The 13,312-nt window shown below is 35.3% G+C and overlaps 1 protein-coding gene across 1 annotated transcript; it reads left to right on the top strand.

Annotated features, from left to right (window-relative positions):
- The first annotated feature begins 8,696 nt into the window (after positions 1-8,696).
- LOC110691213 (homocysteine S-methyltransferase 1-like) lies at positions 8,697-12,912 on the top strand. Its single transcript, XM_021868123.1, has 7 exons — positions 8,697-9,060; positions 9,223-9,279; positions 10,893-11,098; positions 11,264-11,393; positions 12,104-12,307; positions 12,405-12,476; positions 12,604-12,912. Exons 1-7 carry the CDS (start codon positions 8,884-8,886, stop codon positions 12,751-12,753), a joined length of 996 nt encoding a protein of 331 aa, XP_021723815.1. The 5' UTR covers positions 8,697-8,883; the 3' UTR covers positions 12,754-12,912.
- The last annotated feature ends 400 nt before the right edge of the window (positions 12,913-13,312 follow it).

Here is a 13,312-nt window from a genome sequence, read left to right as displayed (position 1 = left end):
TAATAACTTTAAATTTGTTGATGGTCGGTCCATAATGGACCAATTTCATGAATTGCAATGGTAGCTTGTAACAACATGGGATAGTCATGAATGAGTTATTTGTTGTTTCAAGTATTATAGACAAGTTACCTCCTAGTTGGAAGGATGTTAAGCATGATTTGAAACATAAGAAGGAGGACATGACATTGTCCGGTTTGGCTATCCATCTTCAAATTGAAGAAGGGATTCGTGCCAAGGAAGGTGCTAAGAATGGAAATCCTAGCACATCTACCGTTAATATGGTAGATGAAGGAAGGGCTAGTGCATCTACTAGTGGAAAGAGAAAGAATAACAATTCTTTCAAGAATAAGTCCAAAAAAGAAAATGACAAGTAACAAGTTTACTTGTTGGGAATGCGGTAAAGTTGGTCACCGCAAGAAGGACTGTTTTTCTTTTAAGAAAAGAATGGAGAAAGCCAAGGAGGGCCATGCTATCGAAAGCAAGGACCCATCCACCAAAGGTAATCCATTTCATGAGGTTGAATTTAATTCCGGTTTGGACTTAAATGCAACGGATCCTAACATTTTTATGGTGCAGGATGATGACTCATGGTGAATTGATTCGGGGGCTTCAAGGCACGTGTGCAAGAGTAGACATTGGTTCAAAACCTTTCAAAAGGTTGTTGATGGAGAAGACCTCTACATGGGGAACAATTCTACCATCAAGGTTCTTAGAAGAGGACAAGTTGAGCTTGTGTTTAGTTCGGGGACCGCAATTATTCTTTGGAATGTTTTGTTTGCTCCTGAAATTAGTAGGAATCTTGTATCCGGGCCTACCCTGAATAGTCTTGGCTATAAACTTGTATTTGAAGCTAATAGATGCATTATTAATAGGGGTGTAACATTTGTAGGTCGTTGTTATTTGGATAATGGTTTGTTTAAACTCTTGTTGAAAGAGAGTGGTGTATTGGATAATTTGTGTTTGAATGTTGATGTCAATGATAATCATTTTGATTTGAATATGTTTGACTTATGGCATTCTAGGTTAGGACATGTGAATTATAATAAAATGTTTTTCATGTCAAAGCAAGAGTTGATACCTTCTTGTGATATTTCTCCTAATAAATGTTCTATTTGCATGTTGAACAAGATCACTAGAACTCCTTTAAAGAGAGTTGCTAGAAGTTCTAATATTTTAGAACTGATCCATAGTGACTTGTGTGATTTTCATAGTACTCCTTCTTTGGGGAATAAAAGATACATGATTACGTTTATAGATGATTACTCTAGGTTTTGTTATGTGTATCTTTTACACTCCAAGATGAAGCTTTAATAAAGTTTTATATTTATAAAAGGGAAGTAGAACTGCAAGTAGAATCATTAATTAAGAGAATAAGAACTCATAAGGGAGGGGAATATTATGATCCAACTTATTTCCAATCTTTGGGTATAATTCATGAGACTACAGCGGGTTATGCACCACAATCAAATGGTGTAGCTGAAAGGAAAAACAGAACTCTTGAAGAAATGGTTAATTCCATGTTATCTTACTCTGGTTTGAGTGAAGGGTTCTAGGGTGAAGCAATGTTGACAGCTTGTCACATTCTTAACCGGGTTCCCACTAAGGGAAAACAATCTACTCCTTATGAACTATGGTACAAAAGAATATCAAGCTTGAAGTATCTCAAGGTTTGGGGTTGTAGGGCAATAGTAAGAGTGCTTAGCAACAAGAAAAGAAAGCTCGGTGAAAGGGGCTTGGATTGCATTTTTATAGGTTATGCTGAGCATAGCAAAACCTATAGGTTCTATGTAATAGAACAAAATGACTATATATCGATTCATTCGGTTATTGAGTCAAGAGATGCAATTTTTGATGAAAAACGGTATTCATCAATGAGTAGACCGAAAGATCTTCAAATCAGTGCCAATGATAGGGAGATAGTAGATTTGAATAATCAACTTGAACCTCATGAAGATACATTCGATAATGAGAATGTTGAAACTCCTCAAGTTAGGAAAAGTGCTAGGGGAAGAAGAATTAGGAACCCTCTTGATGACTTTATAATTTATTTAATTGAAGGGTCTAGGGATGTCCTTAGTTCTACTATTCCATATTGTTTTAATGTAGATAGTGATCCAAAGAGTAATAGCGAGGCCATATTTTCTCAAGATAATGCATTTTGGAAGGAAGCTATAAATAATGAGATGGATTCCATCATGGGAAATAATACCTGCGTCTTAAAGGATTTACCTCCCGGTTGCAAACCTCTTGGTTGCAAGTGGATTTTCACTAGGAAAAGGAGACCGGATGGCTTTATAGTGAAATTTAAAGTCAGATTGGTTACCCAAGGCTTTAGGCAAAAGCATGGTGTTGATTATTTCGATACCTATGCACCGGTTGCAAGAATTACCTTTATAAGGTTATTGATTGCAATGGCTTCGGTATATAATCTAGTGATTCATCAAATGGATGTCAAGACGGCATTCCTTTATGGAGATGTAGAGGGAGAAGTATATATGAAACAACCCGAAGGGTTTGTTTTGGAAGACAGGAAGATAAGGTGTGTAAATTGGTTATGTCATTGTATGGACTTAAACAAGCACCAAAACAGTGGCATCAGAAATTTGATGACACGAATTTGTCCTTTGGATTCAAAGTTAATCAAGCAGATAAGTTTATATATAGTAAATTTGATGACAAAGGTCATGGTGTCATCATCTGTCTATATGTTGATGATATGCTTATCTTTGGTACAAGTCTACAACAAGTAGAATTGATCAAGGAATTCTTATCCTCATCTTTTCAGATGAAGGATTTGGGGGAGGCGGGTGTCATTTTGGGCATCAAGATTATTAAGGACAATGGTAGACTTATTTTAAGTCAATCTCATTATATTGAGAAGATGATCAAACGATTTAATATGTTTGATAAGTGTCCCGTGAACACCCCCATGGAACCTAATGTTAAATTGGTTAAGAATTCAGGGAAAACGATTTCCCAATTGGAATATTCAAGGATAATTGGATCCTTGATGTATGCCATGACGAGTACAAGACCAGATATTGCATTGGTTGTAGGGAAACTTAGTAGATTTACTAGTAACTTGGGTGTACATCATTGGTTTGCAATTCGTAGGGTCTTGAGGTACCTGATGGGTACGTTAGACTATGGTCTATCTTATAGTGGATTTCCTTCGGTTTTAGAAGGATATTCTGATGCAAGTTGGATCACTTACAAAGAGGATGACTCTTCTGTTAGTGGTTGGGTATTCATGTTAGGGGGAGGTGCTATGTCATGGTCTTCCAAGAAACAAACTTGCATTGCGGATTCCACTATGGGAGCAGAGTTTATTGCTCTTGCTTCAGCTAGTAAGGAAGCTGAGTGGTTGAGAAATCTCATGATAGAATTGCCTTTATTACCAAAGCCAATGCTACCGATGGCAATCCATTGTGATTCTAATTCGGCGTTGATAAAGTCCTATAGTCAAGTGTATAATGGTAAGTCTCGGCATATTTCACTTAGGCATAACCTAGTGAAAGAGCTTATCAATGATGGGGTCATAAGTCTTGACTATGTTCCAACAAAGTTAAATTTGGCGGATTGCTTTACAAAGGCAATGCCAAGACATTCCATCATATTTGCTATGAATGGAATGGGTTTATGTCCAAAAACACGAATTTGTGAAACCCAATCTAACGCTTGAAGAAACATCAAGTCTTAGATTCAATGTGGTTGAATTGCATTTTTGTTGTTTGTTAGCAATGTTTGTGATCCATATTGCTATGATACTTGTGATGTTAAAGGTAGCGTATATTTAAAGTTCTCAAAGATTTAGAGTTGAGAAGCTCTAAATGAAGGTGTCTTATCACAAGGGCACTATTACGTATATGAGAACCTACCTATATAAATTCGAAGTTTAGCCGCTTTAAGAGAAGTCTAAATGGACATATAGACTTTGATGAACTTATGATAGATACGGACACATGGCTGATAAAAAGTGTCAAGTGATGATTAATTCGATTTGTCTTGTGTGTACTTCACCTTCGAATGGTTGGATATATCCGTGTGATTCAATCCATATGGAAATCATGGGATATGATCATCGTTAAGTGTGTTGTACTAGGTGTCAATTCAATCCGTAGGGACATTGGCATTGATGCATGAGATGTGGCTAAAATTGATAGAAGTGGAGAATGTTTTAAAGGAACACTCTAAATAGGGGAGGATTGTTGATGATTTAGAGTGTTGTATGGTGCGCGCTTGCACCCATGTTAAGCGCACCCGCGTAAGGCAGGCGCGGCCTCGATGAGAGCGCGCCTAAACCGCGCACCTCTCTGGAAATCAGCATGTTGGATGAAAGTAGGGGGCGCGCCTGCGCTGTTGATGGCGCGCTCGCGCTGCTTGGTAGCGCGCCCGCGCTGCAGACCGCGCTAAAACTGCGTCCCTCACCGACTTCAAGTTCATTTCGTAGGCATTTTGGGAGGAGCGCCCGCGCCGACAAGTGGCGTGCCCGCGCGGCCAGGAGGCTCGCCCGCGCCTATTTGTGTCGCACCCGCGCTGCTTCCCAGTTCTGCGGTTATTTGCTGACGGTTATTTCTTTTATAAAGTGGATCGTTTGAGATATCAAGGATAGACAGAACAATTTACTCTTTCTCTCCAAAAAAAAGTAATTCTCCACATTTTCTCTCAATCTTCTTGCAAACTATTGTGAGAAAAACTTTTGAAATTTAGCCTTCATCGTGAATTATTCATTATTCTTCGATTCTAGTGCTAAGAACAAAGTTTGCTGTCAATTGGATCTCAAAGAGGATTTCCGGTTTAACCCAAGCACCGTGTGGGGGAAATAAACCTCTTTAGGAAAGTGTATACACGCCTTTGACAGTGTATCAAGGTTTAAGACTCAAGTGGTCATTAATTTTCTCATGTTCATGTTCATCTTCAAGGCTTGGTGTTGAGGCAAGTTTAGAATCTTTTACATAGTGTTTTTCTTTGTATTTTCCGAAATACATTGTTATTTTGGTGTTTGGTTGTAATACTTTGATTAGTATTTGACTGTTGTATAATTTGATTGTTATTATACACGATTTAGGTTTTGTTCCCACAAACTAAAGTAATTCTTTGTTTTGAATTGCTGTAAAACCTAACAAGGATAAGTTTTAATTTTTGTTTTTTAGTGGCTACAAACTTCCTAAGGTTATTAGGAAAGTTTTTAGTTAGTTAGAGTTTGATTAGGAATAAACTACCTAGCAATCTTATCTTTGATGGGATTGAAATTCTATCTTATGTAGGATTATTAGAATCCTATCTAGGTTAGATCTCCTACTTCTAGGAGGACTAGGAGACCTCTTTGAGGCCTATAAAAGCTTATTTTCGTGGGTTTTGAAGGAACACACAACCAAAAAATTTAATACAATCTTATTGTTTGTTTTGCTTAATTGCTTACAAATTCTTTTGTTAGTTTTCAATTCAAGGAGTTGTTTTGATAATTAGACCGTTCAATTCTTAGTTTTAGGAGTAGTCTAAGTTTTTTTCATCAAAATACTTAGTTCCAAGAGTGGTTTAGGTAGTTTGAAAGGCATTGAATTCGTTCCAGGAGTGGTCGCTTTCAAGGTCGAATCCGATCCGTTATTCTTAAGTTGTTCGATTTTCTTAGGAAATTCAAAGGGCTTGAGTTAATTGTGTGATTTTAGATTCTTTATTGGGTTAAGGGGTTTAAATCCACATCAGTTAATATTGTAATTGCTCTAAATTTGGGCTTCTCCTCCTCCATCTCATTCTTCTTCTTCCTCTATCCTCTGACCTCCATCAATGGCAATCAGAAACCTTCAACAGAGAAATCGACATACATGAACATCTTCAATGGATGAGGAAGACAAACCTTGTTCTTAAGGGTTAACCATGTTCAAATTTCTCCATTTTTCTTATGGTTTTTCGTTTAATTAGGCGGCGAAGCTACCAGAAAGGTGAAGGAGGGTGAAGAAGATAGGGGACGACGATGATGGTGGTGGTTTATAGGCGGAAGGATGACGAAGAAGAGGGTGGTAACAACTTCAATGGAGTACAGATATGGAGTTGGAAGGAGAATTGGAGATCGAAATTGAAAACTCAGAAAGTACAAAAAAATGATAAAATATTAAAAAAGTTGATTTTATTTACCAATTTTCCATTTTAAGATGCAATTATGTTTCTCAATATGAGAAACTGGGGCTCACCCATTATTATATATGTGCAGTATAATATCTCTTGTGGCATGACGCTGATTTGGGTTATACGGATTCAATTAGTGTGGGTCAATAATTAGTGTAAGAGGTGATTGATGTGGATTTGAGCAAAAGTTATATGAGATAGGTAAATGAGAAAGAGATGAAATGAATGTCCGATGGTAGACAAACGATCAAACTTAATCAATAAACTGATATTAATTTTCAAATAAATGTATTTATTAAAAAAAAAACCCAAAAAATCGGGTTGACATGTTGGGTTCGGGTTCGGGTCGGGTTTGACCCACAAATTTGCGAGTCAAACGAGTTCGGGTTAAATCGGGTTACGAGTCAAAAAAATTTGTTCAAGACCCACAAAAACTGGTTGAGTTCGGGTCAGGTCGAAAATTGACAGGTCTAAATATCTTCTATCCAAACACTCCAAAGAACTCTTTAAAACGGCCCAAACAATTTTATTTGTTTTTAAAAGCTCCTAACCAAATCCCCCACAAACCTATTTTTAAGACCAATTGTTCAGGCCCAAATAATTTTTCAATCCAAACACAAATATAAGCCCAAACGTTTATTTCCCTGAAATCTAGCCAATTTTTTTTAAGAATTGAAGCCCAAAACAATTGCTCACTTAATGTTTACTCCCTTGTACTACGGCTTCTAGTCTTCTACAGATCAAAGAAAGCTCCCCAGATTTCTTGTCATCATTTTTCTAGTTCAATAAGTGTGAAATTTTATGCACCAATGCATGCCTCTAAGCATTTTCCCTAGTCATTCCTCCTACAACAATAGAATAGAATTAATAATGTTGCCCCCTTTACTCCGCATTGTTTGCCTTGATTAGAGCATAATTATTACTTTCAATGTCGAACTCCTACCATTAAAGTCAACGGGATTAAGAGTACGAGAGATGATTTTTATTTTATCTATTAAGTACTCCATAATGTTTAGTGTGGTGAAGAGATCTACTCCCTTTGTTACATAGGATTTGCCCTTTAAAGAACTTATCGAAAGAATATAGTATTTTTTTAAGGGATTTTCCATATGATATCATTAAACTTTTGGCTTTTCTATATGGTATCCAAATATATTTTTTCTTCCACGCGGTACCACCCAAGATTATAGGTAATTCATACCGTGATACTCCGTTAATTAAAAGGTTAATTATAATCGTGGGTGGTACCACGTGGAAGAAAAAATATATTTGAATACCATATGGAAAAAGCCAAAAGTTTAATGGTAATATGAAAACTCCCTTTCTTTAAAATTTTCGTTAAGTGAGGTTAATGAGAGAGAAAAGGATTAAAATATTACTCGTATAAGAAGGTAAATCAGTTGCCTTTTATATCATACAAACTTAATGAAATGTAAGAAAAAAATAAACCACTTGTATAGAATAATCCATTGAAATAGAGAGAGTAACTAATACTTCATTTAAGTATTATGCTAATCCGGAGATGAAACATGAAAGTGGTTGGTTGGAGCTAGCAAATATGGGTTGGGTACGGTACTTGGGTTATCTAAGTGAACTAGTCCAAATCAATCTGTCAAAACAAACTTGCCTCGTTTACCACATCTAGTCAAACTTTGTCTAATTCAGTTTATCATACAAGTATTTTGACAATTTTTTCCTATCTCAATGGGTTTGTTTAGTCGATTTGACTAGAATTTGTTTTTCTAAGCCAAAATTAGGCTAGGATTCAGACAAAAGGCTTAAAGTCCAAGGACATGAACTTTTTGTGTTGAAATCAAAATGTGTTGAGCTGGAATACCTTTAAATACTACTCGTATAGTAATGTTTGGTGTTTCATATGTAACTTTAATGTAGTTATGTGTACACTTATTACGCAGTAAAATTATATTGATATACTTCTGTTATTTTTAATACTACCTCCAATTCTTATTACTCGCAACAAAGAAATATTTTATGTCTTACAAATAATACTCCTTTGTTACGAGTAATAAGAATCGGAGGTAGTACTTCATATCAAGATAAACAAAAATCATTTATCTAGTTGCATTTTTATAAGTAAATTAACAAAAATCTCAATCAACATGACATTTTCATAAATCAATATTTGTGGAATTTGCATTTTACAAAAGTTGTTGATTTATTTACAGAAATGCCACTAAATAAACACTTTTTTGTTTATCATGGTTCATAAATATTAATTATCTGTTATATTTCTTCTTTAATGTTACTGATTTTTAATGAACTGAAATTATTTTTATTGAACTGAACTTATATTTATTAAACTAAAATTATTTTTGCTGGATTGAAATTATAACTAAAATTATTTTTGCTGAATATCATTTTTTTTAAAACGAAGTGAACATGGTCTTACATTACTTTTAAAATTGTTTCTCTCACGTACTAACAATTAAATATATTCCCACTAATATACTTTATATATTATAAATTTTTTTTTTGATCCCATCATATATTTTTCATATAACTTTATGATATTTTACTCGTAGTTAAAAAGAGATAATGTATTTGGACTTATTCCATTGAATAATGCGCATATGACTGACCAGGTGAGAAACCACAAATTAATTTCAATTCAAAAACAATAAAAGCACAACACAACACAAGCGCTAGCGTTACCTTAAATCCTTCCATGTCTGCTCTTTCGTAAAGCTTTCTCTTATTAACTCATACCTTCTCCTACATTCTAGAGAGAGAAAAAGAATGGGTAAAGAAGAAGCAAAAGCAACGTCATTGCTAAAAGAAACGATAGAAAAAGCAGGAGGATGCGGTGTTATTGACGGAGGGCTTGCTACTCAGCTTGAAATCCACGGCGCCTCTTTTGACGATCCTCTTTGGAGCGCCGTCTGCTTAATCAATGATCCTCATCTTATCAAACGGGTACTTTATTTATTTATAATTTGAATTTTCAATTTTGTCAATATTAACGGAAATGTTATCGCAAATTAGATCCTACACGCGAGTGCATGATACGGGTAGTTAGAAGTAAAAGAAAATGTAGTTGAGGATAAAATTGTTGATTGGTTTTAATTTTATTTGTAGGTTCATTTGGAATATTTGGAAGCTGGTGCAGATGTTTTGGTTACTTCATCTTATCAGGTTACCATTTTTGTATTTCTTGTTCATTTTTTTATTTTACATTGTTCTTGAAATTTTATTTAATTTGTTTTTATTTTTGCTATTATAGTTGTTGATTTGTTTTTTTACAAAAATATTGGTGGTGGTGTTGATGTTGTTGCTTGCAATTAGAGTTGGTGTGGTAGGTTTTGAAAGGAGGGGGGTATCATTTCAATTTGGTTGGTGTGTCTTGGAAAACTACAACGATTGACCGGAATTAAGGAACATGGTTAACATGATACTGTAATTTGAACTAGTTATATAATAACAAAAATATCAAAGTTAATGTAGTATATTGTTAAAGGTAATAGAATCATTCGTCATAATAATCATTTGTCATAGTTATTGGAAGTAAAAAAAAATGAAAAATTGTTATAGATGCTGCTGGATTCTTGATTTGATATTGCTTAAAAACTACTTTTAGTCATTACAACAAAAATGGTTGGTGAAATTGGTAATATTCATGTGTTGACAAATGCTTTTCGAAATCAAAGAATTTCTTGTGCTGAGAACTTTGACCTTTGACAAGGGAGAGAAAGAATTCAATGACACAGATTTCTTTGACTTTGGGTTGATTTTAAGGATTTAGATTTTATTACAGGAATGTAATACGAGTAAGAAAAATTATATGTTGGGTCTTTTTCCAAATTTTAAATATTTAGTATTCCTTAACATTGCAAATGTAAAGCTTTGCGCTACTGTTTTATGCTACGTCAGAGCCTAACCATTTGCAGATGTATTGTGCCTAAAAGTATTACCATCTTTTTTATTCTTACCACTGTCCTAGACGTTGTGCTCCCAAGTCCCGACTTGATTGCTCCAGTTAAGTTGTATTCTATCAATGTACAATAATTATAAGAATTCAATTAACTCAATTTTCAACTTGACATCAATTTATCAGCAAATTAGGACAATTGGACAAATAAGGACATAATGCTGATGTTATTGTCGGCATAGAACTAAAAAGATGTAGTGGGACATGGGTGTGATGAAACAGGATCATCATAGGAATGGCCTAAGAACACTTATATGCTTGGATAGGCATGTAAAGGGTCTTGTAAATGAGGCCTTGAAGGTTTGCATTGGTATATATTGGAAAGTAACCGTATTTTCCATTATCCTAGTTGTGCTGTGTCCAACTTTCCACAATACTAGGAAGGTTTATAGATTAAGAATAGCCAAAAGACCTTATTGGATGTATGGCTTGCACCTTCTTGAAGCCATATAACTGTAATACTCCAACTAATCTGTTCTCTAGAAGTGGTGGATCGACTAACTCACTAACCAACTGGTGAATTCTAATGAGGAAGTTTTCTTACATTACCTTCAAGTTACCCATCAGGTTAGACTTAGACTAAATTATCAGTATACCCTAGGTCAGTAGCTGGTGACAGTGAGGATGAAGATGAATTATGTGATAGAGAAGGTAACCCTGAATGTCATAAAATGTACTCTTTCTTGAACCTAGGGCTACTTTCGTGTGACTTGGAACTTGATGAAGTCTGTTTAGATATTGAATATACTATGGTTATGGATCGTGGTAAGATTAACTTTGAATTGTTCTGTCTAACCTCAGGATGTTTTACCTCTTACAGGCAACCATTCCAGGATTTCTGTCAAGGGGCCTGTCAATGCAAGAAGCAGAGTCATTGCTGGAGAAGAGTGTTAGATTAGCTATTGATGCCCGTGATGAGTTTTGGAATGCTGTTAATAAAAATGCTGAAAATAGTTATAATAAGGCCTTGGTGGCAGCATCAGTAGGCAGTTATGGAGCTTATCTTGCTGATGGCTCAGAATACAGGTGATTTCTATGTGAATTAACTATTAACTAATCTTGCATAGATTCTCCGAATATACGATTTCCTGTTTTGATTTCAATTTACTAGCTTTGATGTTTGACAGCTGGTGATAGTTTGCTATGTCTATATATGGTGATCTAAATTTTAAATGTAAACCTTTCTTGCAGTGGAAATTATGGACAAAATATTGATGTGGCGAAGCTAAAGGATTTCCATAGGCGAAGAGTACAAGTTTTAGCTGGAGCTAGTCCGGACATATTAGCATTCGAAACAATTCCCAACAGACTTGAAACTCAGGTTTGCTGTTCCTGACCAAATATATTGTTGGTGCATTTCATGTAAATGGCTCTAGTACCTCATAAATATTGTCAGTTTCTGGTTTGTACAATTGTAAACAAATTGAGAGGGAGAATAAAAAACTGAGTTAAATGTCTTCAGAAAGTATTCTTCATCCATTTCAGAATTGTTATTTTGCTTATGTTGGCCTTGAACTCAATCACTTTCTGGATCTTGTATCATTCTTCTTACACGACGGACACTTAATAGCTTGTCAAGTGTCGTTCCTGTGTATTTTAAGCACCTGTTATCGCTGACTTTAGGTGACAGTGGTGGAGAAGTTACGAAACAAAGGGGTTAGACAGAACTCACTGAAGTAGTAACTTGTGCAGGATAGATAATATGTTAATTTATTTTTTCCTAGGCAACTATACAATGCTAATTAAAATATGAATAAAATAAAAAGAAATGAGCATGTGAGTAGAGCTTTGCTCTCTCTTCGGTTTCTGGTTTAATGCTTTTTCATTATTGTCCATTTGCAAAGGATTGTTCTGACATCATTGACTGACCAAACTGGATATGTGATGTTTAGGATAAATATATGTGCCCCTTTGCAATGTTTAGCTCCCCTGTATTTCAAATATCTGTCATGTGCAAAGATGGCTGCAGCAACTCTGTGTGACTTATGAGAAATAACGTGGCATCCCCTGAATTGCAATATCAATTTGCAGGCTATTGTTGAGTTGCTTGAGGAAGAAAATATCCACATTCCATCATGGATCTGCTATAGCTCAGTAGATGGCGAGCACGCCTCATCAGGAGAGAGCTTCGAAGAATGTCTCAATGTTGTCAATAAGAGTAAGAAAGTTGCAATAGTAGGAATAAACTGTGCACCACCACAATATGTAGATGGTCTAATTCGCAAATTTAAGAAGGTATACTGCATCAAATTTTATTGATATGTACTAAAATCCTGCCAGAGTTATAAATTTTTTTATGAGATTCTCATTGCCTTCTTTCTCTAATTTACAGCTGACAGACAAAGTGATAGCAGTTTATCCGAACAGTGGTGAAACATGGGATGGCAAAGCAAAGAGATGGCTGGTGAGGCCCTGGCTTGAGCTTCCTCTAATTTGTGCATGTTTTTCGTTATTCTTGACTTAAAACTGGTATTCGATTTTCAAATTGTTGTTTCTAAATGATCTCTGTGCTGTTTGTTTGAATACTGCAGCCACCTAAATGTTCGAAGGATGATGATTTTGGATCATTAGCTATAAGATGGCGTGATTCAGGAGCTAAACTTATTGGTGGGTGTTGTAGGACATCGCCTGCAACTGTTCGGGATATTTCAAAAGCCATGAAGAGAAACCTTGATTTGTAATTTTTTTGTTTTTAAACATTAGTTTACTTGTGCAATTCCTATAAACATCCTGTTTTGTTTGCTATTCTCGTCACTTGCTCCCTAGTCACTCCCTCTCTTCTTTAAGGGAAAGAAAATGTACACTTCTTCGTTTCATATTATTCTTTCCGCTTTGATCAATTTTGTCTCACCTACTATTCACAACCATCAATAGTGAATATGCCACCATTTTACCACTTCTTACATTTCACCGTCCTCTTCTTCTCCACCCTCCACCACATCTCTGACGCCATCTAATTTATAGGCGGTAATAGCAAATTATTTTAAATAAGTTGCAATTGGCAAAATGAAAATTTTAAATGGCGGCAGGACTTAGCAAATTTGGTGGTTGGTAAAAGGTACTCGTAGTGATTTAAAAAGTATAATTAATCTCAAAAAATGATCAACTTATTATTTCTTTGTTACAAGTGACCAAATTTTTCAAAACTGAAGTATATGACCGTTGACCAATACTTTTGGACAGAGCGAATTATGAATAACTAAACATTATACAAACATCAATTCTTCGGTTTCGTATACT

This window comes from Chenopodium quinoa, unplaced genomic scaffold (genome assembly GCF_001683475.1).
Source record: "Chenopodium quinoa cultivar QQ74 unplaced genomic scaffold, ASM168347v1, whole genome shotgun sequence".
In the NCBI taxonomy this organism is placed as follows: Eukaryota; Viridiplantae; Streptophyta; class Magnoliopsida; order Caryophyllales; family Amaranthaceae; genus Chenopodium; species Chenopodium quinoa.
Note: the sequence above shows the minus strand (reverse complement) of the source record. Positions and strands in the feature narration are given on the sequence as shown.